At 32.9% G+C, this 24,853-nt stretch overlaps 1 protein-coding gene, 1 long non-coding RNA gene and 1 pseudogene across 3 annotated transcripts; all 3 read right to left on the bottom strand.

Annotated features, from left to right (window-relative positions):
* Positions 1-815: 815 nt before the first annotated feature.
* Positions 816-1,981, bottom strand: LOC129285608 (receptor-like protein kinase FERONIA; annotated as a pseudogene).
* A 2,172-nt stretch (positions 1,982-4,153) lies between these two features.
* LOC129321450 (receptor-like protein kinase FERONIA) lies at positions 4,154-7,543 on the bottom strand. The gene has a single exon (XM_054967217.1). It carries the CDS (start codon positions 6,183-6,185, stop codon positions 4,278-4,280), a length of 1,908 nt encoding a protein of 635 aa, XP_054823192.1. The 5' UTR covers positions 6,186-7,543; the 3' UTR covers positions 4,154-4,277.
* Positions 7,544-18,355: 10,812 nt separating this feature from the next.
* LOC129312215 (uncharacterized) lies at positions 18,356-23,670 on the bottom strand. 2 transcript variants are annotated; one of them, XR_008593471.1, is made up of 6 exons: positions 23,460-23,670; positions 23,160-23,348; positions 20,257-21,927; positions 19,984-20,178; positions 18,818-19,153; positions 18,356-18,681 (listed from the first exon to the last, which is right to left on the bottom strand). It is a non-coding gene; the product is annotated as an uncharacterized LOC129312215 (long non-coding RNA). The 2 variants fall into 2 exon arrangements; XR_008593476.1 differs by lacking the exons at positions 18,356-18,681; positions 18,818-19,153 and adding an exon at positions 19,545-19,894.
* Positions 23,671-24,853: the final 1,183 nt, after the last annotated feature.

The raw sequence follows: 24,853 nt of genomic DNA, 5'->3' as shown, positions 1-24,853 counted from the left end.
AGGATCTTATTTTCCTTAGCACTATATTGTATAGGCCATAAAGTAACTCCTAAGATTACGTTGCATCTGAGAAGAATCTGTCACTTTATAATTGGACCACATTTTTATTTTTATTGCATTATTTCGTTTATGGTCAGTCTTGTATTATAGGCCATAGAGGATACCCCAAAAAGAACGCCAGTGAGAGTAAGCAATGTTTGAATATATTTTGCCTTCACAAACATATATGCAGAAGTCTTTAGTCTTAATTTATTTGGATGTATTATATCTTTAATTTCTATCACCCATTTGTTGGTACATGATGATCTTGACTTGTGAGTATACTTCAAGCCACGCCATTTCACAAGAAATTGCTTCTAAATATCTTCCCTTATGAATATTTTATTTTGGTAATATTATATCTTGGCTCAAAGAAAAATACCACAATTAGTTTATGTTTAAAAACACACATAAATAAATTACAGAAAATGACTTATAAAAATTAATATTGATTAAATCATTTAAATTTTCTAGATACTCCTTTATAATTTTTTTGTTTAACTAATTATAAATTCATTTTTTTATTGCCTACCCGATATCCAGAGCTTTGTCCTGACTAATATGGATTTGACCGGCATCGTGCATCTGGCTATAGTGGGTGAGTCTTCTAGCGGAGGTTTTCTGTAAATACAAGACTTGAGTTTGAGACTTTACTTAAGCAGAACCGAACCGCTTACTACTCAAACCAACCCTTGTTGGTAACTAACTGTAAATTTAACTAACGGATGTTTATAACAAGTGTAAAGAGCTTCGATCCTTCAAGCTTTTTTGTGATTCTATGGAAGCAATTGACGTGATCCGTGCAGAGGTTTCCGATATGCATGAGGAGATTCAGAGCTTGCTAGCTGCAATGGGATTGGCATGTTGACCGCGATGCCAATAACTAAGGCAGCAGACGTTGTTGCTGAACAAGCTCTGGGGCAGGTACTTAACTTTTGTGCTTTGCAACTTGCTTGGAAGTTGGAAGATGAATAACTTTGGAATGTCTCAACAAAAATAGAAAAAAAAACAAAAAGAAAAACAAATTAAAAAAAACGGGCATTGAATAAAAATGGGAGAATTTCAATAATGGACCCTTAATGATATTTAATTACATTCAAAGCCTTTAAATTTTTAAAATTTCACTATAATTTAGAGGTATTGATTTGATATTAAATTTATGAGAGAAATGATAAAATTGCCTCTTCTTTAAATTAATATAAGGACTTCCCTACTTCATCACTTGTTAATTGCCCTACTTTATTTATTTATTTACTTACGAAATATTAGTAATTGTCATACTTAACTTGTTTATTTCTTTGAAATAAAATCAAGTGAAGGTCTAGCAATGAACAAGTGAATTAGGGTAATTAACAATTGAAGTAGAGCAATTAATAATAGTTTGTAAATAAATGAACAACATATAGTGTAAGAATCAACAAGTTATTTTAAGATAATTTAAATACCTAAAATAAAAACATGTGAAATAGGTTACATTTAGTGATTAAATAAATAAGTGAAGTAAGTAAATTAACAAGTGAAGTATAAGAGTACTGATATTAATTTATAATATTCTGAATCCAAGTAACCAACACTTCCTTTGACCACTGTGCTAATGTGAAACTTGGACATCCCTGTGGGTCCTATTTTGGACAATCTAAAATCAGAAACCTTAGCCACCCATTTGTGATCTATTAAGATATTTGTGGATTTCACATCACGGTGAATGATATTGCGGTTCGCACCAGTATGAAGATAATGCAGTCCAAGTACGTGCGGCACCAACGCACATCCCCAACCTTTGCTTCCAGGAGAGAAGAGGGTTATCTGAATCATAAAGATGGTCACGGAGGGTCCCATGAGCCATGAACTCGTAGACGAGGATCAACTCGTTGCCATCGTTGGAGTAACCAATGAGAGACACTAAATGATCGTAACGAAGTTGAGAGAGCAGAGTGTTGTGTTTTCAATAAATAGAGGTCTTCTTTCTCCTCTTCTTCATCGGGTACCCCTATTTCATCAACCAGGAGGACGGACAATTGGAAGCGTTTGAGCCTCTTCTAATCTACTACACTATATTGGGCGAGCATGGGAAGCGGTCGCACTTGCCAATTGATCTTCGTTCTAACGTTGGGCCTCAAAATTTTATTAAAATAAAATTTAATAAATATTACTCCCTCTTCAAAAATATAAGGTATTTTTAACTAAATTTTACCTCAATAAAATAGTTACATATTTTTCAACTAACTCTACTTTTTCATATTTACTCCTTTTAAACATCCTATAATAAATATAAAGTCATTATCAATAGGGACACTTTTGAAAAAAAAAACAATGATTACACCTCGAAAGAGTAAAAATGTCTTACATTTTTGAACATCTAACTCTTCAAAAAATGCCTTACATTTTTGAATAGAAGGAGTATTATTTAATATTTAATAATTTAAATATTATTATTTATAAATATTCATCCAAAATTTATAAATTATTTTTAAAATATTAACAACTTAAACTAATTTTGTAAAAATTTATAGATTATTTGTAAATTACAAGTGAAGATTTGTAGATGATGATGATGATGATGATATTTACAAATAATTACAGAAAATGACTTTATAATAATTAATATTGATTAAATATTTTAAATTTTCTAGATTTTTTTTATAATTTTTTTATTCAATTAACAGTCAAATTATCGAATATTTATAATTGAAGTATAAAAACTTTGATCCTTCAGCTTCTCTGTGATTCTATGGAAGCAATTGACGTGATCCGTGCAGATGTTTCTGTGATGCATGAGGATTGGGCGTTATAAAGGAGATTCAGAGCTTGCTAGCCTCAATGGGACTGGCATGTTGAAATTCATGATTAACCGCGATGCTAATGGGGCAGCAGACTTCCTTGCTAAACAAGGCCTGGAGCAGGCCTCACACTTTGATGCTTCTTCCTGGAGACAAGCCACTGTTCGCCTAAGGAATGTTGATCTTGGCTAAGCATAATGGAACGTAGAGTGCCATGTGCTCAACTTTTGTGCTTTGAAAGTTGCTTGGGAGATGCAATGACTTTGGAATGTCTCAACAAAAATTAAAAAAAAAAAAACACAGAAAAAAATTGGACATTGAATAAAAATTGACGTTGTTGTCCTCTATAAAAATTGACGTTGTTGTCCTCTGTAAGCGTCAGACTTATTAACTGTTGACGCTGACATGACATTACAGGGCTGCTTGCTTGTGAGTTCGCTTTTGGTGGGTGCTCACCGTTCAAAATTTTAACTTGAATAATTCAGATTTTAAGATTTATTTTTATATTTTTATTTTATATTTATTATAAAAATTATAAATTTTTAATGAATTTATTTTATTATTAATTTAAACAATATAAATTTAATCTAAATAATTTAATTTAATATCATTTTTTATACTTTTTATAAAGGAAAAACATAATTTTAAGTCTTTGTATTTTGTTCACATTTTGTCATTAGTCCCTATACTTTTTCTTAATCTTTTTGGTCCCTATAATTTTACTCTTTATTATTTTATGTCTCTTCAAGATTTTCATACTTTGTTTGTAGAAAGACTTAAAATAATAAAAAAAATAAAAGTATAGAAATCAAAAACATTAAAAAAAAGCATAGGGACAAATAACAAAATGTGAGCAAAGTACAGGGACTTAAAATTATTTTTTTTTCTTTTATAAATTAACTATCCAAATGTATTTTAGATAGTTTACATTTAAAATTTTTAAATTGTAACTTTTTCTTATTTTTTTAAAGTGTCACTTTAAAGATTATTTTTCATTTTAATATTATATTTACTAAAATAAAAATATAAAAAAATTTTAAAAAATGTTTATTATTAAATCTAGATGCTTCAAAATATATCTGGATAGTCAATTTATAAAAATTATAAAAAATTTAATGTTAAATTAGACCATCCAAATTAAATATGTACTGTTTAAATTGATGATAATATGAATTTATTAAAATTTTATAGTTTTTTATAATAAATATAAAATAAAAATATAAAAATAAAATATGGTTCAAACTGCTCATCAAGTAATGGACACCTAAACCAAACGCCTTGTTTGTTGAGGAGAATTGATATGTACTAATAATTGTGATGGAAAGACTTGGAAATATGGAAAAACTTTTTAGAAAGTGAAACTTCTGACATTTACAATTCAAGAAGGAAAGCACCACAAACAATAGGCCAGTCTGCGTTGATTTATAAGTTTCATCTTGTACACCCACCATCAGACTATCACCTACTAGATCCTGATCCTTCTTCAACAATAATCTCTTCATTCAGAGTCCCACCAAGCTTTGTCTTCTCTGCTTTGTTTAGCATCTCTATCAAATACTCGAGGCCCAACATCACATCTCCCATGGATGGCCGTTCATTCCCATTATTATCTAAGCATTTCAATGCAATCTTTGTGTATACCTTTAAGCACTCTGGAGTCACGCTTTCCCTCAAGAATGGATCCACCGTGTCATAAATCTGATTCTCATCAACACATCTTCGAAACCACTCTACAAGGTTTTGTCGTTCCCTCCCCACAGCACGGAGAATAGGAGGCCTCCCACACAATGCCTCCAGCAAGAGCACACCAAATAAGTACACGTCTGACTTATCAGTCAATACTTGCAACGTATAGTATTCTGGATCCAAATAACCAATGCTTATGTTAATGTTAGATCTTGAAATACCTGAGGGTCCTACCTTTGATAGTCCAAAATCAGAAATCTTGGCCATCCAATTTTCATCCATTAAGATGTTTGTCGACTTGACGTCACGATGAATGATTGCATGTTTTGCCCCTGTATGTAGATAATGCAATCCTCGAGCAGCACCTAGGCAAATCTCGACCCTTTGTGTCCAAGAAAGTGGCTGGTTATTAGAATCATAAAGATGCTCACGAAAGGTCCCACGAGCCATGAACTCGTAAACGAGGATCATCTCATTGTCATCTTTGCAGTAACCAATGAGAGATACCAAATGATGGTGACGAAGTTGTGAGAGCAATTCAATCTCAGTCTGGAATTCTTTGAGCCCTTGTTGTGAACCTTCTTTGAGCCCTTGTTGTGAACCTTCTTTGAGCCGTTTGATTGCCACTGAAACTGAACCATTGTCAATGTGGCCCCTATAAACATTACCAAACCCTCCAACACCAATAATCAAATTATCATCAAAATTATTAGTGGCTGCTATAATCTCATCTAATGAAAAGCAGCGACTCAAGTCAGATAACAAAAATGAGGATTTATTTGTTTTTGATGTCAATGTTGGTTCATATCCCCATCGTGAATTCCCTTCGTTGATTACACCTCTAGCCAATAATCGATAGAAAATGAACAAAACGATGAGAGAGAGAAGAATGAAACTGGAAGCCGCCCCGACAACTATAGAAATTACCCTCTTTTTTGGTGGGTTTTTAGATGCCTTCGGAAGTAGTGGGGGAGAAGGAAGTTGATCAGGATTGGCACCTCCGAGATTGTATTTGAAGTCACTTATCTTCAGAATTTCAATACCATTCAATAAAACGTCTCTGTAAGTGCTTCTTGCATATGGGTGTGGTTGCAACTTAATTGTTAGATTCAGTTTCTTCAAGCTTCCTTTGCCCTGCATGGACACTGCATAGTCCCTATGGACAGGAACCAAAATCTGCTTGCTACTCCATATCATTACATCCGCGATATTTTCCACCAAAGCATCATCTATGAAAATTTGGAAAACTCTGTCTCCAACATTTTGAATGTGTTTGTCAAACTCACAAAAATGCAATCTCACCATGTAAGTAAACTCTGAGTCCACTTGAAACTCCCAGGTCACATTAAATTTGGATGTTTCTTTCATCCCGTAGTTTCGAGCAGTCTTGTATACTTCATCTGGTGCAAAATAATTTTGACCATCTTCGTGTGTTAGACTCTGATTGCCAAAAGCTGCTGATACACTGTGTGGGCGCTCCTTCTCTAAGTATGGATTATCTGGGTCCCAAGTTCTAAACATGCCAGTATCTTGATTGGGAGCCATCTGCCTTCCACCAACATTGATTCTGTACACTGTCTCAAGAGCACTTTTGTTTTTGACAGGAAACTGGATGGTTCCGCCATCTTGCAGCATAGCCTGTGGGTCATCAAGTCTAGTGTAGTAAAGATAGGAGGGCATAGAGACGACCTCGATCCCATTGACGAAGCATAGGCGTTTGGACGAGATAGGCTGGGCGTGAAGGTTATCATAAGCTCCTCATCGGGGTCAACAACGTTGATGCAGTACTCTAGTACAATGGTTTCTTCGTCATAGTAATCAGCGGTGATTGAAGCATTGAAGTCCTTGAGAAGAGTGTGAGTGCCTGCTCTGACGGAGAAGAGAGAGTCAGTGCGAAGGAAGTTGGGGGTGTAGGAATATGGGTTAAAATAAAGGCGAATAAATTTTTGGCCACCGGTGTTCACAGGAAACATGTACAAAAATTCAGAGCGAGAGAGCCGTGTGGTGTTGTAAGGGATTCTTTGGTCATAGGGAACACTGGCGATTATTGAGTTGTTGCTGTTAGAGGATTCGATCGGAGAGAATCGTCCAGAACCTATGTCTCCGGTCCACTTCCGGCCATCTACAGAAGAAAAATCACCAGAGCTGCCACAATTGACGGCAAAATAATCATGAGGAGTGTAGGAGGCGATGCAGGTAATGAAAAGGATGTATATTTGGATGAATAAAAGAAAGGACAAAGCTTGCATTGGTGGGTTAGTCATACTGGAGACACCTATCCCGGTGAAGCTCACCACAATCAACGATTACAGCGAAGAAGCGAGAAGTTGGATTTGAATCCCACGCGTGTCCTAATTACACGTATTGGATGAGTGTCTCCACATGTCCAAATCATATGCTCTTAATACGATCAACGATTTTAAGAAACTTAAACACTGAATTTGAATCCCTTTTTTTGGTCGTGCCTGAATGCCTTCATTATTCAGTGTCGAGATGAAAGAACATAGACGCGGACGACTTTCAGTGTCCCAAATCCGACAACACCCATCATCTTCCTTCGGCCTCAGCATTAACGCCCTTGACTTTGGAGGGTTTCCAGATCTGAAAAAACCCACCAACTCAGCATCAAGCTAGCGCTGTCTTCATCTGAACAAACTAATAAAAGATCATCAACGCTTATTTCTCAGTTCAGCCTTGGTAGGAACTAAGACTGATTGAGATTCACATGCACAGACAAAAAGCGTCATGAAGCTAAATTCAATTTGTTGGTATGATTCATTTGCATAAATGGAAGATGCAGAACAGAGCACACAACATCCACAATGTTAACTAGAGGGGACTTTTATTATTTACTAGGAAAAAGGTCCATGTTCATGGCCGTCGACGAGACGGAAGAATAGGACACAACAACGTTGCTGGAAAGAAAACTCCACTTGGCTGGATTGCAAAGGAACACAGAGCATAGCAAAATAGATGGCGTACAAGATGATTGTTTAAGAAAGTTGGGGGGGGGGGGGGGAGAGAGAGAGAGAGAGAGAGAGAGAAGGATTAAGTGAATGCCGAATTTGACTATGTAAAATCTTTGCAGCCATTGACTGTGTTAAAAGCATACACACTCATCCAATGCCTGTTGCTAGGACACGCATTGGATCCAAATGCCGAGAAGTTAGCTTGTCTTACATCCATGCTTTTATTTTATATTTTATAGTTTTTTTTTTTTTTACAAGGCTATATTTTATAGTTGTTATTGAAAAAACCAGAAAAGAGGCGGGGGGAGAAGCGATGGAGCTAGATTGAAAGACCTTATAAATAAATAAGGAAAATACTTTTGTTATTGTTATTATTATATCACCTGGCCAGTACAGTTACTATTACATAGCTGATCATTAATTTGTTAATCAATATCAAATTAGCATTTGCTTATTTATATAATAGTTAAAATATATTTTTGATTTCTAATTTTACAAAAGATTTAAATTTAATGCATTAATTTTATAAAATATTTATTCAGTCATTTAACCCTAACAGGCTAACACTATTAATTTTAAATGGTTATTTTTTTATCAATAATTATTATTTAAAAAAAATTCAATTTAACATGTCAATATTTAAAAATATTTTATTAACATTTAAAAGTTAAATGTAAGACTTTTTTGTGAATAAAACTAACAGTGATAGAATTAAATGAATAAAAAAATTTATAAAATTAAGGGAATAAAATTAAATTTTGTGTAAAGTAATTAAAAAACTAAATCTATAACTTAATTTTAAATAATTTAACATATTTATCATAAAATAAAGATTGAAGCCCTCATTTAGTCATTTTGACCGCCCCCACCCGGCGGCGCCTGCCAGGAAACTACGTCCAACGTAACACGAGGGTGACAATTTGTGGCCAATGGATAAATGGGAAATTAAATATCTTTGTCCCCACATTTTTAACTCATTTTGAAATACTCCCAACTTAGCAGTTTATAAAATATTTTTTGTTAAAATTATATATATTAATAAAATTTATTCAATATATTTTATTTTTTTATTTTTTTAAAATATAAATTATAAACTTTTAAAAATACTTTTCATTTAATATCATCTTATTTATGAAATACTCTATCCGTTTAAAAATGTAAGGTAATTTTAACCGAATCTCACCTCTCAATAAAGTAGTTACCTACTTTCAAATTAATCCTAACTTTTCATATTTACCCTTATTAAATATCCTATAATAAATATAAATTTATTATTAATAAAGGTACTTTTTTTTTAAAAGAAAATGATTACACCTTAAAAGACTAAAAATGTCTTATATTTTTTAACATCCAACTTCTAAAAAAATGCCTTATATTTTTGAACTAAGAGCAAGGTACGTAAAATCGGATCGGTCATTAAATCGGTCATGACACTGGGTCACGGGTTAGTAGTTCAATCGGGGTTGAACCGGGGGTTGAACCGATGGCAAATTGGTCATGATTAAAATAATACAATTTAAATAAAAAGACATTAATTATAAAAACATTCAACCAAATCCAACCACTCAAAAGTCTAATAATAATAAAATACTATATTTTTGGGCTTAGCATGCTCTGTCTCTAATTTTTCATTTTTTGACTTTAATTTTACTTTTTTTTGTTATCTTATTTCCGAACTCAGAGCTCTGAAAAATTAAAAATAAAAAAAATAAAAAATGACATCATTTTGGGGTAAAAGTTTGAAAAAATAATAACCCGGTTAACCCAGTCAACCTACCGGGTTGACCGGGTTATACCGGTTCACTCCCTCACCGAGTTGACCGGGTTATACCGGGTTGAACTTGGGTTGATCGGATTATACCAGTTCACTCCCTCACCGAATTAAGGGTAAACCCAGACCGGACAAGGGATCGGGTCACCGGTTTTTGGGTTGACCCGGCCGGTCCGATCCGGTTTTCAATACTATGACTAAGAGAGTATTAAATTAAAAATGATAAAAAATAATATTAAAACAAAATATAATTAATGAAACATTATTTTTATTAAAATATCTTATATTTTAAAATACCAAATCATTTTTAAAAATATCTTATTCCTTGTACTTAAACTTTAAACAACTCCATGTACGTACTTTATACGGTTAGCTTCGTCGGTCCGCAAGTTTTCAAAAACAATATAAGCCCCTAAATGGCGTTCATTTTAGCTTATATATGTGGCTAGACAGAAAATGATGTGGCAGGTAAGTGTTCGATACATGAGATTAAGAAAACACCAAAGAAACTAAAATTGCTGGTTTTAACAAATGAAGCTGTTTGAAGAAGGCTGATTCGAGAAGACGGAAGACAGGGCTGTGAGTGGCGGGCAAATTAAGAAAGTTTGATGCGGTGGTGTGTTCATGTGATGTAGGGGGTATATATTATTTTTTATTTTAAAAATATATATTAGATATATTAATTATATTAATATAATTTATACTTATATTAATTATATTAATTATAATTTCAATACTTGCAATTCTTATATAAAACTAAAGATTTTTATATTAATAATTTTAATGACATAGAGTAAACATGATAATATCTTTCTTTATAATATATTAATCATATTAATATAATTTATTCTTATATATGTCTATTTAATAACTTTTATTTATATCATATTTCTTGTTTTATTTGCAGAAGAGTAATTAATTTAGTACATTTCAACTAAAGTAGAAGAATAATGATTTGATGTTGTGTTTGGCTTGCCTGTTGTTGTTGCTATTATAGCCTAGAGATCACTTGTAATTGCTATCATATTGTATAGTTGTGATTAATGTAATTCAATAATTGACTTTAAATTATTGTGATTTATGTACTTGCATTGTTTTGATTTTAGACTTAATAAATTATATGATTCAAAATTTTAACGAATATTATTATTCAGATTTTTTTTCGATGTTGTCCGATTTATTGGGACAGTGGGACGCCTCGATCTCGTCCCGATCCCATCCTGATTCCTAATGGGATGGGATGAGACATGAGACAAAAATTCAATCTCAATTTTTTTTTTCAGGATAGGACACGGGACAGGGGTGTCTCGCTCGTCCTGTCCCATAAACACCCCTAATGTGATGCTTTTCTAAATCATAGCTTATTATATATCAACTAATTTTTAAGGATAATTAATGATAATTTTAATCCATTGAGTTTACTTCAATTAAAAATTTTACTTCTAAAATTTAAATTTTATCGATTTGATTTATTATGATTTCTTAAAGAATATTAGTCTTTTAAGTTTTAAAATATAAATTAACATAAATTAACTCTTATTAATCTATGTGCACTATATTGATGACTCAAATTTTTTTTATGAAACTTAAATCAATTTAACTTTTATTAATTTAATCCTTTTATATATGTATGTTGCATTTTGTTCTTTTCTTTTTATTTTTCTTTTTCAAATTTTTGTATAAATTCTTTTCCTATCTAAATAGTTATACTTATTTTCATTAATCCACATTGTTACTACTATCAATATTCTATTGTCCATATTAGTAGATTTTAACAATTACTTTCTTTTTAAATAATAAAGACCAAATATATAATCAAGATAAATTTAAGGGAATAAATAAAAACAAAATTAAACTTGAAGGCTCAAATTGATAATTGAGACAAAGTTAAAAGATTAAAAATTTCATTATGGCTCCCTATGTTACTACTTATTTTAGTTTTCAAAATCTAAAATAGAAAATTTATTATGTTCATCCACTTTATATTTTATTACTTAAAAATCTTTGATCTTTTGCTTAAATTTAAAAAGAGTACTTAAAAATATTTACTCCTTTAATAAAACTTTAAAATGTTCATCCTAAACTAAAATTATATTTAGATTTTAGTCTGTCTCTCTTGCGCCATTGATGTCTTTTAATATATTGCTAGGTTTTGGGATTTCTTTTCTCTCTCTCTCTCTCTCTCTCTATATATATATATTAACAGCATGGCTTATTTAGCATGGGGAATGACTTCTTTGAAAAATTCTCAAGTCCCTTTTTGATTCCTGTCTTATAACATCTTTCAACTCTTTAAAATGGTTGGCCTCATATATAAATGTGTCGAGATCAGAAGAATGACAACTTTCATTGTGTCCCTAGCAACTAATTAATCTCATCCAATCTCTCCTCATATAGTAATCAACTCTTATAACTCTAATTAATTTCATATTTCACCAAGTGATCCTCAAGTTTTTGTAAAAGAAGCATACCTCACTGAATTACACTTTAAACAATGACAGATAATTCTTTTTAGATCTTTGGCATGCTTTAGTGTAAACTTAATGAATTCTTAAACTACATCCTAATATTATTAAGATATGCACCTAGCAGACATCAATCTTTTATCCATAATATCAATTCAATGTTAATCATTTAGAAAGGAAATATGATTTATGACTCAATACTAATTAGGACCTTCTCTAATTTTATGTGAGAAAAACCAACCGAAGATAGGAAGAGCAACAATAGAAGAGAAACCCATGGCCAAACCCATATAAATGATGACAGTGATGACCAACGGCATTTTTAAGGTGGTGAACAATAGGGAAAGGCCAAAAGTGGCATTTCATTGTGAAAGGGAGAGGTTTCGTGGAGAAGGGGAGAAGTTTCATGGGAGAAGAGAGAGTTTTGAAGGTTCTAAAGACCTAGCAACTCATGAAAATGATGCATTTGAATAATTTTTAAATGAAACTATGTGGCGGTTGTTTAAAATAACTACTATATACTTTGAGACTGTATAATACACTATTAAAAAAAAGAGCTATATGTAGTGGTTATTTCAATAACCATTTTATAGATGATGCGGGATTTAATTCCAAGCACTATATTATAGTTATATAAAATAACTTCTAAATAGTCTCTAGATCTATATGGTGTGGTTAAAATAATTAAAAACCCATTATCATATAGTCTCCATGTTTTTTAATTTTTTTCCCAAAAAACTATTTAATGGTTATTTTGAAATAACCACTAAATAGTTTCTAAAACTATATAGCGGTTAATTCTAGTAACTGTTATATAGTCTTTTTTGAACTTTTTTTAATGTAGAGATTATTTAGTGGTCAGCTCCATTTTGAAACTATTTAGTTGTTGTTTCTAAATAACTACTAAATAGTCTCATTTAAAATTCTTTCAGTTTCCAAAATCTTCACAGACAGTAGCATTTTAAAATAATCAAACTATCTTTTCCTCCCACAAACCTTTCCCATTCCCCATGAAACAACTCTCATTGATCTCCAAAATTGATTTTCAACCAGACCCAACCTTCCTCTCGCTACAATAGATCTGACCATAGAGAACGTTTGTTTTTTCCAATAAAGGACGGTTGTTAACCATCCTCTATTGCTTAAGCTATACAAGACAATTATAGGACGTTTGTTAAATAACCATCCTATATCAAATTCTAGATTTAGACTAAATTTAAAACCAAATAGACGTTATAGGATGATTATGACCGTCCTCTATATAAGGCCATATAGGACAGTTATGTCCATAATGGTCCTATAAGGCTAGTTTTCTTTTTCCTTAAATAGGGAGGTTCCTTTTCTAACAGACCTACAATACAAAAATAGATATACTCAATAATATTTTAGAATAGCCCAAAAATCATATACACACTACTCAATTCAAAACTATAATGTTTAAAATTTAATTACATCAAAATTATTCTATTTAAAATTCAATGACATAAATCAATTAATTTGAACTAAAATACCAATCCCTAAAATATCTAAACTATATAGTGACAACTAAACTAATCTATTCCTAAACTAACTATATATTATTTGTAAGATCTCACTCTACTAATTAGAATTAATCAATAAAACTCATGGTAATCAAAAGATTAACCCATGAAGACGATTACCAAGTTTTAGTTCAAAATTAAGTGATCCCAAGTTTTCTTAATCAAAATGAATTTAAATCAATTATAATCTTATATATCAGAGTAAAAATAAGTTACAAAAGTAGGGGATATCTTAGAGGAGTGAAAAGAATGAAAACAATTAAAAAATAACTCCTTTACTGTGAAATAAGGCAATATGCTGCAGCTCGTGCACGATGCACCATGGCATGTTGCACAAAATATCAGCAGATTCTGTTGTCATTTGTTCGATTCTTTGTCTAACATTCGAATGACATGATTTAGGTATTTATGGAAAGCTCTTTACATAAACTAGTTAATGGGATGGGTTTCACTTCTAAAATAAGTCACACCAGAAAGTTAGACACTCAAATACATTTTGACCATTTTTCACAACTTTCCCACAACAAGGATGTCCAAAACCTACAACAAGTGTCAAAAGCTTTTCCTACACCTGAACCATATCCATTAGACTTAGGACTATTAGTATAACACATCACACACACTTAAACACCAGTATATCGTAAAGTCACTCCTCAACCTTTTTTTTTTACCAAAAATAGAGGGGGAGGCAAATTTGCTTTGCATTGCATCAAAACCAATTAAAACATGTTCAAAATATTATTTCTACACTTGCACTAGTGTTTTGGCCCTATTGACATATATATCTCTTTATACACAAATACTCAGGACCCAAAATACAATTCAAACATTTTCAATAACAAAATAGTGTAAGTGCAACTATATGCAACCTAAAATTAGCAATTGTATGCTATTACACAAAATAAATAGATACAAGAGGCATACTAAAGGAATACGCAGATTCCTAGGCCTCAGTAGCTTTGTCCTTCTCAGCACCAGAGCTAGAGCCTGAAAAGTATTAAAGAAGAAGGGTAAATTTAGCCACTCAGTAATCAAGGTAAAATATACTTTATGCAGTTATATATCAATTGTAAATCAAACACATGCTTATGAAATCAAGTACTTAGAACATGCTTTAACACATATAATAACTTATTAATCCAGTTATCACATTTTTATCTCACACATGTTGGGAAAATAATCACAAGACACTTAAACATGTGACCATGACCTGATTTATCACACGACTTGCCACAATTTAGATCGTGTGACACGTTGTAAGTTTACATAGGCAATGATCAACCAACCTCATATCTTTCTTATTTCCTTAGACTGAAATCGTGGTTATAATATTGAATAGTGCTCCATTCATGTGATTGGACTACCCAAGATCACCAATCGTGAGGTGTGACTCGACTAAAGATCACATAGCTCACTCTCAAACTATGGCTTCCCCTACTCTCGAATCTCTAGAGTGTCTCATATCCTGGGCTATTCTCCTCATTGAACTGGTAGACATAGCTAGGTTTTAGTTCTTCGACAAATTATAGGATAGTCCTTCGACAAACTGTGGGACAAGGCTATACCCTCGTGCATTGGAGGGTAGCCTAAATACCATATAGATTTTTCTTTACTCCTAATCACTAAGCGAACTCTTGCCCGCTAATCATGCCATAAATGATGTTCACTCATTTTCACATTTTCATTTATTATTTATCACAATCACATGTTGGGTTCGTGATCATGCACTACTCAAATGAGCATCCAATAACATTTCACAAGATTATCCTTACTTATCACACTAATCTATTTCTTTATTAACACGAATGTACCTCAACACAATATCACATTCATCTTCCCAAAACATATACACATCCATAGTTTGAAAACCATCTTGATTTCACACCTCACATTTCAAGCCAAATATGACATTATGGACAATTATGTTTTCAAACATTAGAAATCAATTCATGCATGTAGTGTTCACAACTTTACAATAAACAATTAATTAACATATAACTACCCAAAGTAGGGTTCCCTTGGTTACCTTAAACATTTGAGAGGCAAAGGTCTACCCCTCAATGTAATAGCTTCCAAGCTTAAATTCTCAAGCCAAATAGGTGTCCAAGAGCTCAATCCATAATTTACCAAGTTAACTTTCATTAACATTACCCAAACTCAATCATTCAACTCTTATTTCTCACTTCTAAATTGCTCAATACCCACTTTACATGAGTTTGAGCCTATTCATTAGGTTTATTAATTATCTTTAGTCCCCAATAACATTAATAAGCCACTAAACTTCCATTAATGGCATCACACTCTTCCAACAACCCACATTAATACAAATTTTGGATATTTATGGTGTCCAACAACTCAAGACACTAAAATTCATTATACATAGGTTTAGATACTCTAATCTACTCCTATTTAACTCTAGTTGAGCCAATAGATTCAAACCCATAACTTATAAGGACTGAAAATTAACTTCCACTATTAAACCTTAACCATAAACTCATAAATGTGGAAGAGATGGGGAGATTTGTAACTCCCTAAGACTAAACCATAAATTTTCCCTTACTAAAGCACGTTTTGACTCCAAATTATAGCAACCTAAGGTTTAACCCTTAAGGATTACAAAATTGTAAAGTTTTATAAAAAGAATTTCTCAAAATTCTTTTAAAAGAAATCCCAATTTCAATAATTTAAATCTCAAACATTATTTAATAAGTTTGTATCAGAGTTTTAAAAGTCAAGCAGAAGCTTGAAAATCAATTGGGACCCAAAATAATGAGTTTTTAAACTCATAAACAAATTTTATGTAGAATATGTCATGTGCACTACAGCTTATAGCATGTGCGCCACGGCTCATCTTCTCTGTGCCATGCACCGCAATGTGAGGCACCATGTGCCGTGGTGTATTGCACAAAATTTGACAACACCAATATTGTCATTTGATAGCATAGGGAGTGAACTTTTCATGCGTCCCAAATCTCTATCCGACGTCTGATTAAGGTGGTTTCAATGTCTACACGGAGCTTTCTCCTAGCTTTAGCTAATGGAACTGGTTTCACACTCAAACTCATTTTCTATAAAAGTTGGATATCAAAACTTATTTTGATCACTTTTCACAAAATTTCACAAATAGGATGTCCCAACTCAACCATATGTGCCAATAGCTTACACCTACCATCCGACCACACTCAATGGGCTCTTGCAAACTCATGCAATGCACCACACATAATCAAAAAATACTTATATCACAAAATCACTACTCAACCCCAATTTCACAAAACATAAAGGGGGAGGAAATGTTGCACAAAATCATCAATTTAATTCCAAATCCTTCAAAATACATATGTTTTTACTTACACAAGTATTTCGGCCCTACCCATAGGTTTACAACAAAAACTCTCTAACCTAGGGCGCAAAATACACTAGTTATACACAAAATCATGCAAGTAGTGTATGAATCATGTCAAATAATCCTAGTTGGAAATTACATTAACAAATACACATGAAAGTAACAAAATAGAGGCATATAGAGGATTACTCTACAATCCTGGGCCTTTGTATGTTTTCCTCTACTCAGATCCGATGAGTTAGGTTCTAAAAATAGTGAGAATTGAGGGGTAAGTACAACTACTCAGTAACCAAATTTCACTTAACCTATAAAGTTGCATGTCAATTGTAAATATATGCAATTAGGTAAATAAGCACAAATAAGACATAATACTCGGCCACGATACACAAAACTAACAACCATGTGACTGGGCTTGCCACAAAACACTTTATCGTGTTATTTCATAAAATATAATATAGGGTCATAAAAATAACAACCATATGCCCTCAACACATATCAAACCACAAAACTAACAACCATGTGGCCAGACTTATATGCATGATTATATGCCAACCTTATATCCTCCTGTTACCTCCGACATGAAACCGATGGCTATCACATGGTTACGTCCTTCACAGACTAACCTAACCTTTCAATTGTAAGGAGCTACCAGACTAGGGTTAACTCACTCACTTATATAATCTGGTTTCCCTTAATACTAACAACCATAGGGTATCGTACCCTTAATCTAGCCTCCTCATGAATCGGTGGAGACTAGTTAGGTTTGAGTCCTTCATAAAACAAGTGGGACAGTCCTGAATCAACCATGGGATAAGGGCTACCTTCCAATTTCAACGGTCGGTGCTAAGGCTAGCTCCCAATTCCAACTGTCACTACCAATACCACATGGATTTAAATCAATCTACTCCTTTCCCTAGGTGAACTCCTACCAATGATCATGCTAAGCACATTTATGACATATTATGCATTTTAATATAAATTTATGGCAAACAATCTCATATACTCATTTTAAATTACTCTACACATTCAACATATTATATATCACAAATTTTCACTTTTGTAACAACATGCTACAAGTAAACTTTTAAATCACAAGTAAGTGGCATAATCAACATTTTCTTTTCCAAAATCATTTCATAAGTCAAACATTGCTAGCATGCATCATACATTTAAATCATTAATTATATTTCACAAACACAATTAATATTCAACCATAAAAGTTAAGTTTCCCTTGGTTACCTCAAACCTTTAAGAGGTCAAAGGTTTACCCCTCACTATACCAACTTCCCAAAGCTTCAACAAACTCAAATGGTGTAAAAAATGAATCTTAGTACATCCATACCATAAGAATACCATCATTGTCTAAATCTTAAAGATTTATCAACATCTAACTTCACACACTCTATTTTATTAACTCATAGTCACTACTCATTCATACCCAATGGGCTCTTTAAATTTTATTAATGCATATTATCATTAACAACACCTCAAACCATCATTAATGCACATAAACCTCTCCTAACTACCTCATAAATATCAATTTTTGAATAATAAATGCTCCCATGGACCAACCACTTCCAAAATCATCAATGTGGTGTTCCAATACCTTAAACAACTCTCATTATTCTCATTCTAACCAATGAAATCAGTCCTATAGTCTTATAGACTGAAAATCCACCTTTTAACTCAAAACCTACCATAACTCATCATAAATGAAGGAGAGAAAGGAAGAATGAGGCTTACATTACCTACCTTGGGTGTTTAAGAGCTTTGAAATGTCAATAATGGGAGCTAATAAGCATGCCTTAGTAGAACCCTGACGTTCTCTTCATTTTCTTCCTCTTCTCTCTTTTGTTTTCTCACATAGATGCGATTTGATTTATTAAAAATTTTGCCTATGTACTGCAATGCACGCTGCCTTCCACCGCGGTGCATGGCACAAAGGAGCCTGTTAGTCAAATTTGTCTCTGTGCACTGCAACAGACTGACCATGTGCTGCGGCATCTAGCATAGAGGATAATTCTTCACTTTTTCTTTCCCTTTCCTTGCCTGGGTAGCCCACCATTATTCCAGACCCACTTCTAAGGCTGAAATCACAATAATTACGCCAAGTTAAGCCCCTTTGACCATACACATCATTAACTCACTAATTACCCTCATTAGGTTAATATAACAGGATTAAATTTTCCTAAATGTTACAAGATTAGTGAGTGTGGTACTTACCTTGGGTGTTTGTAGCTTTTAAAATACTCCTAATGTCATCCAAGAGTGAACCCTAGTAGAACTTGGCACGTCTCTCCATTTTCCCCTTTTTCTCCTTTCCATTTCTGTCTTAATTTTGAGACTGATAAACTGTAGAAAATGACCATGCACCACGGCAAACGCAGAATGCACCGTGGCACATGGCACAGAAAGGTCTTCATTTCACATTTGAAGTGTTTGTCCATTACAGCAGATGCTCTTCATGCCACAATGTGTGGCACAGCAATATTAACCCTCCATTTTCTTCTCCTTTTGATGCCTGGGTAGCCTAACTTAATACCGAACCTACAATTGGGGCTGAAATACAATCGAATATGATTATTAGACCTCCTTGGCCACACACCACTATAATTTACTTAATTTTTCTAATTAAGCTTAGTAAATTAGGGAATTAAAAACTAGGATGTTGCATTATCACCTCGTGTTAGATATGATCCACTTTTCATATGCATATTCACTCTACTCTTAGATGATTTCATTACCATGGGTATCTTTAAAATGAGGAGTAGCATAGTCTGGATAATATTACAACATACATGATAATGAAGTTAGTTGATGACAATTAATATTCATTATAATATAAAAATAATTGATAAAAAATGATAGATACTGTGAGGGGGATTATAAGCTGCCCATGAGTGATGATGTCATTAGCATACCTCATCACACAGTAGCTACAATCATGATTGTTGTTGATATAAAAAAATGAAACAATTGAATAATTGGTAATAATTTAAACATACTTATATTACATTGCACTCAATGGCATCCTTGTATTCCTTGAATGACCTCTTATTCAGAAGATTTACATTAATGCGATATAGCATAATAGCCCTAATATAAGGAAGATAAACATGTTAGAAAGGTAGAAGTTTGGAAAAAAAATAAAATAATAATTACCAAATATACTTGCCTATTGAATAGCTTCATCATATTCGGTCGGTTAGTTAGATCCCTACTATAAGGAGTTGGATCTAAATAATACACTTTTGGAGCTTTGGGATCTACTGGCTCAATCATAATAAGCATCTAGTATCCCTTGGGACAATTGGATGATGTGTGTTACAATTGAAATTTGAAAAAGATAATGAATTGCAATTAGGGCATTAGAAAACTAAGTAACTCACCCATTCAGATAAGGAATAAAAAACAACATCCCTTTTGAAGCTGATCTTTCCTTGAAATACGTAGTTGATGTTTAAGATTGCTATTGCAAATGCTTATCCTTCTGATTACCTTCAAAACTTGGGAACTTATAGGGATTGACAAACATAAACCTCAATCCCAAGTTACTAGGGATGATGAAGGTATCGTACAAGTACCTGAATGAAGAAATTGACATAAGTAGATATGAATAAAAATAATAGCTAGAACTGTGAATGGGAAGAGTAATTAAGTACCTCATATAAATGTTGATTGGTCTGTAGATGACCTCATTGCGCATTAAGACAGTATTGATAATGTCAAAGTCAATGATCTCAACAACCTCTTTTCAATACATGTCATCATTTGGCAGTACAAATTGTGCCACCATGTACTTTGTCACACCCCAAAAATAGAGGTTGACCGGCACAGGATGTGGACCATATCACACATCCCTTAAGCCCTAAATTGAGAAATCTTCTCTGTTTTTTTTAAACATAGTTGAATTTGTACTGAAATTTCAATAGAATCTTCCTAGTAATTAGGATCTTCCAAAATTTTTTTTTCTGTCAATATTTTACACAAAATATAATATTAATCAGGAACTCAACTCCTTCCAACCAGCAAACGACATATACCATAATAGAAATTTAGCTATAAGCTATATGGAGCTAACTAACCTTACTTTCAAAATAAAATACATCAGTTCAAATGTTTATGTCAAAAGGAGATAAAGTGAAATGCCACCACCCAGATCAATTTTTCGCCCTTTTAAATGTCAACAGTAGGATCAGTGCCCGTTAACAAATCTGAGACCAAATAAGTTTCCAGTGAATAGCATCCCAACAATAAATAACTAAATATGTATAAAAAGAAAGTTTAACATAATTATGTGTGTTAGAAATAAAAATTTTGTGCAAACAAATATATAATAAACTTCGTCAAAAAGGACTTATGTAACTTTAAATAAATTCTTGATTCATTAAAATATCATATTAAATGTCATTATCATGTACTTCCAATAAAGCAAATAATTGCATAAAATAATTATAAACTCATAATTATAGGGACTTATCAGAACAAATAACAAACGTGGACACACAGTCCACGGGAATAAATAACCAAACGCGGCTTATGCCACAAAGACAAACGTGGACACACCAGTCCACGAGGGTAAGTAACCAAACGCAGCCGAAGCCACGAAACAAACATGAACACACAGTCCACGAGGGTATTGCTAACCAAACGCAGCTTGAAGCCACGAAACAAACGTGAGTACTATGCTCACGAATAACCATCCCTCCGTTTCACGTGCGTTGGCCATTGCACGGGGCTAGCACCTCCTATACACACCCTGCTAGCTAGGTGTACCATGGCGCGCCAAGGGCTAATGGAACTGTCGTTAACAACCAGTGTTCTATATAAAGTCCCTTTTTAAAACCATTTTCAAACATGCGAGAAAATCATCACTTTTAAGATACAGTTCTCATTCTCAAAATCAAACTCGCATGAATACTTTTAAACATTAAAACTTGCCAGAAGCAAATTTCATATCCAATGCTCATGCTTGCATTTATTGAATAATCAAAAATTTCAAAGTCGAACTCGCATGAATCATTCTCTATATCAATCTAATATTTGATAAAATAAAAATCTCATAATCAAAGTCCAAACTTAATTTAATTGATCAAATAATATTTCAAATTTGATAAAGCTAATTTCTCAAAATAAAGTAATGTTAATAAACAAATATCCAATAATCGCATTAATACTATTAAAATGATTTCCAGAAAAACGTAATATTCTGGTAAAAGAAATTTTGATTAAACAAATCAGTTGGGACGCTATCCACTTACCTGAAAAGCTAGCAAGATGAAAATTCACTCCTTTTGAACATCTCTCAGTTGCCTTTTGGCTACTCTAATTACCTAAATAAGAAGAATGAATAACTTTATTTAATGATAACTCCACTTCATATACTACCAATAAAAGTAATCAACCTATTATCTTATCTAGAAATTATCAAATTTTTCTAAATCAGTATTTGTCCCTAGCCCAGCAACCATATTTAAAATATTTTATTTCTTTCTCTAGCTAGCCAATAATGATACCCTTATGTTGCACTCATACCATCCTTCTTGGTAACGAGTAAATAATTTATCATTGATAATCATCAACCATACAATGCCCCAATATCTAGTTTGTCTCACAGTAGCTTCACAGTCAAAATTCTTCACCAAACTCAAGTAAATGCCATAAATAATTAACCTCCAAACCAAATATGTCCCTTTTCTCTTCCAACTGCCTTATCATATACAATAAAATTTTATTAGGCTTCCTACAAATCCAAAAACTTCCTCCCAACATTGCCACAACCTTACATAGATATTTCAAACATCAATACATAAATAGAAATTTGGTACTTGAATTATTAATGAAAATATTCTCTTTAAAACCTCTACTTCTAATTTCAACTTTCTTTCAAGCATTTTTGCAAAAATTTTATATGCATCCAAAATCAAATAAATACTAAACCTCTTCCTCAATTATTATGCTTCCCAACATTTTTCCAAATATCAATATATAGATGAAACAAGCTCCTCAAATCCCCCTCCTTTTTAACAGGAAAAATAGCTTTTAACTTTAAAAGTAAAACCCAAACTCACATTCATCTTCATTAATCATAACCCAAAAAAAAAACCATACTGGAATTATTTAATGAAAATGTTTAACTAAGTTTTAGATTTCAGATTAATCCAATCCCCTCCCTGCACAATCATATACGGTAGTTGAATAAGGGAAAATTCACAACCATTTTTCACACACACACACACACACACACACATATTTCAATGGCAACTTAGGATTAACCAAGCTTCTCCTTCAACATAAATCCACTTTAATGCTCAAATAAAATTAAATCTCCATTCACGTTACTTTCAGCAGCAAAGAAAGGAAGGAGAAAATTCTATAATCTCAGCCAACAATGCACACCAAGCAACAAGGAAGAGGAGGATTGAAATGCCTAACCTTAGATCATTAACGACACATAAAGGAAGGAGAGAGAGGGAAGATAACAGCACCGAATAGGGGAAGCATGAAGGAATTACAGTTTTAACGAAGATGCCAAAGTAACGACAGAAAATGGCCAAACACTTACCGGAACCACCTGCAATGATGGATGGACAAAACTCCAGTAGCGACGGCGATGAACAGACAAGTTGGACGACTAGCTAAGTTGAGCAATTTGTGACGCAAAATAGGGGAGACGACAGTGGTGATGTGAAGCATGGAAGGAAGAATTTCGATGCCCCCACAGCCATAGCCACACCCACAAATGCAGCAGCAACTTGAAGCAAGAAGAAGGAAAAACCATCGCATAAACAGAGAAGAGCAGAGAAGAAAAAGAACAGTCGACGACGCGGATGAAGAACGGACGAACGAGTTAGGCAAAGATTACCAATAATGAACGCTGTGAAACAAGACGGAGAAGACGACGCATGGACCCTTAGCATTAGTCGATCATGGTGATTGTATACCCAAGTCGGTGGACATGCTGGAACGAAGAAGGACAGAGATGAAAGTTTCCAGAATTCTCTGCCTCTCTCTCGTCGGCTCTCTCGTTAAAATGACAGAGGAAGAAGAAAATTTGACTTAAAAAGGGAGGATTGAGAAAATTACAAGGATGAACCCAAATTTTTTTCTTTTTATATTATAAGAGACAAGGTATTTTTCTTTCTGTTTTTGTCTTTGTTTTGTTTTGTTTTTTTTTTTTAAATTTTTTTAACCATAATAAAATAAAATTAGCCTACTACTTAAGAGAATTTGAACTTTGAATCTTCCTGTAAATTGCTGGCTTAAATTCTAATAAATAACCACCATCTATTTGTTAAATTAGAACAATTAAATAAAATATCAATTAGTAGAGAAATTTATTAAATTCAAAATTTAGAGTCATTACATACTTGGCCAATTACACATACTTTGCTAGCATATTTTGATTTGTCTTTGGAAAAGGAGAAGGAACATCTACTAGTGCTAGCTTAGAGGTCGATAGTTTATCAATTTTTAATAGTTGACTTGATTGTCTGGGGGTCATTCCTTTTGGACTAGGTACTAATTAACATCAATTATTAGAATTTGAATTGACTATAATTGGAATGTGAATTGAGATAGTGTAATTTAATGGCATACTTATAGTGGAGTTTCTTCTACTCCCAACAAAACAAGATGCTTAGCCCACACAATATAAGACCCAACCGCATTTGCTACAATTTTTAACTCATAATTTTGTTTAAGCAACTTGTAATTGGTATCATCAGGCTTAATAATAAGCCCTTTCACCCATCGTTCAAGTATAGGCTCATAGTAAACCTATTACCCTGAGACATTGTACATTTTCCTTGTGGCAACTCTATGTCTACTTGGGCTATCTACTCAGAACATACTGTAATGTCCTCCTTGACATTATTAAGACAACGCTCATACACATTGTTGTGATAATTAGGATTAAATAAAATCCCATAAAGAAGTTATCACAACTCAAGGGTTTAAAGATAATTAGTTTAAAACATTTGGATCCTAAGAAAATCCTTTTTAAAATATTATTTGAGCTCAAACCATGGTTGAAAAAAATCAATTTAGAACAAATATGAAAGCATGGAAATCAAATCACATCGAATTAGGCTAAAACAAGCCACTTTTCAAAAATTCTGGCCTATCCACCATGGCAAATGGCATAGAGGGATGAGTCCCTCGAAGGCCTCTTGCGCCGCGGTGCGTACCTACTATCATGATAGCATATTGCTATCATGACAGCCCTCCGAACTTTTAGAGCGCACCATTTCATCATCC

This window comes from Prosopis cineraria, unplaced genomic scaffold (genome assembly GCF_029017545.1).
Source record: "Prosopis cineraria cultivar Desert tree isolate PC_DT_omini unplaced genomic scaffold, ASM2901754v1 PC1, whole genome shotgun sequence".
Classification (NCBI taxonomy): domain Eukaryota; kingdom Viridiplantae; phylum Streptophyta; class Magnoliopsida; order Fabales; family Fabaceae; genus Prosopis; species Prosopis cineraria.
Note: the sequence above shows the minus strand (reverse complement) of the source record. Positions and strands in the feature narration are given on the sequence as shown.

What these genes read in the sequence shown, in the direction of transcription:
- LOC129321450 (XM_054967217.1), bottom strand. Translation starts at nt 6,185, where the DNA reads ATGCCCTCCTATCTTTACTACACTAGACTTGATGACCCACAGGCTATG.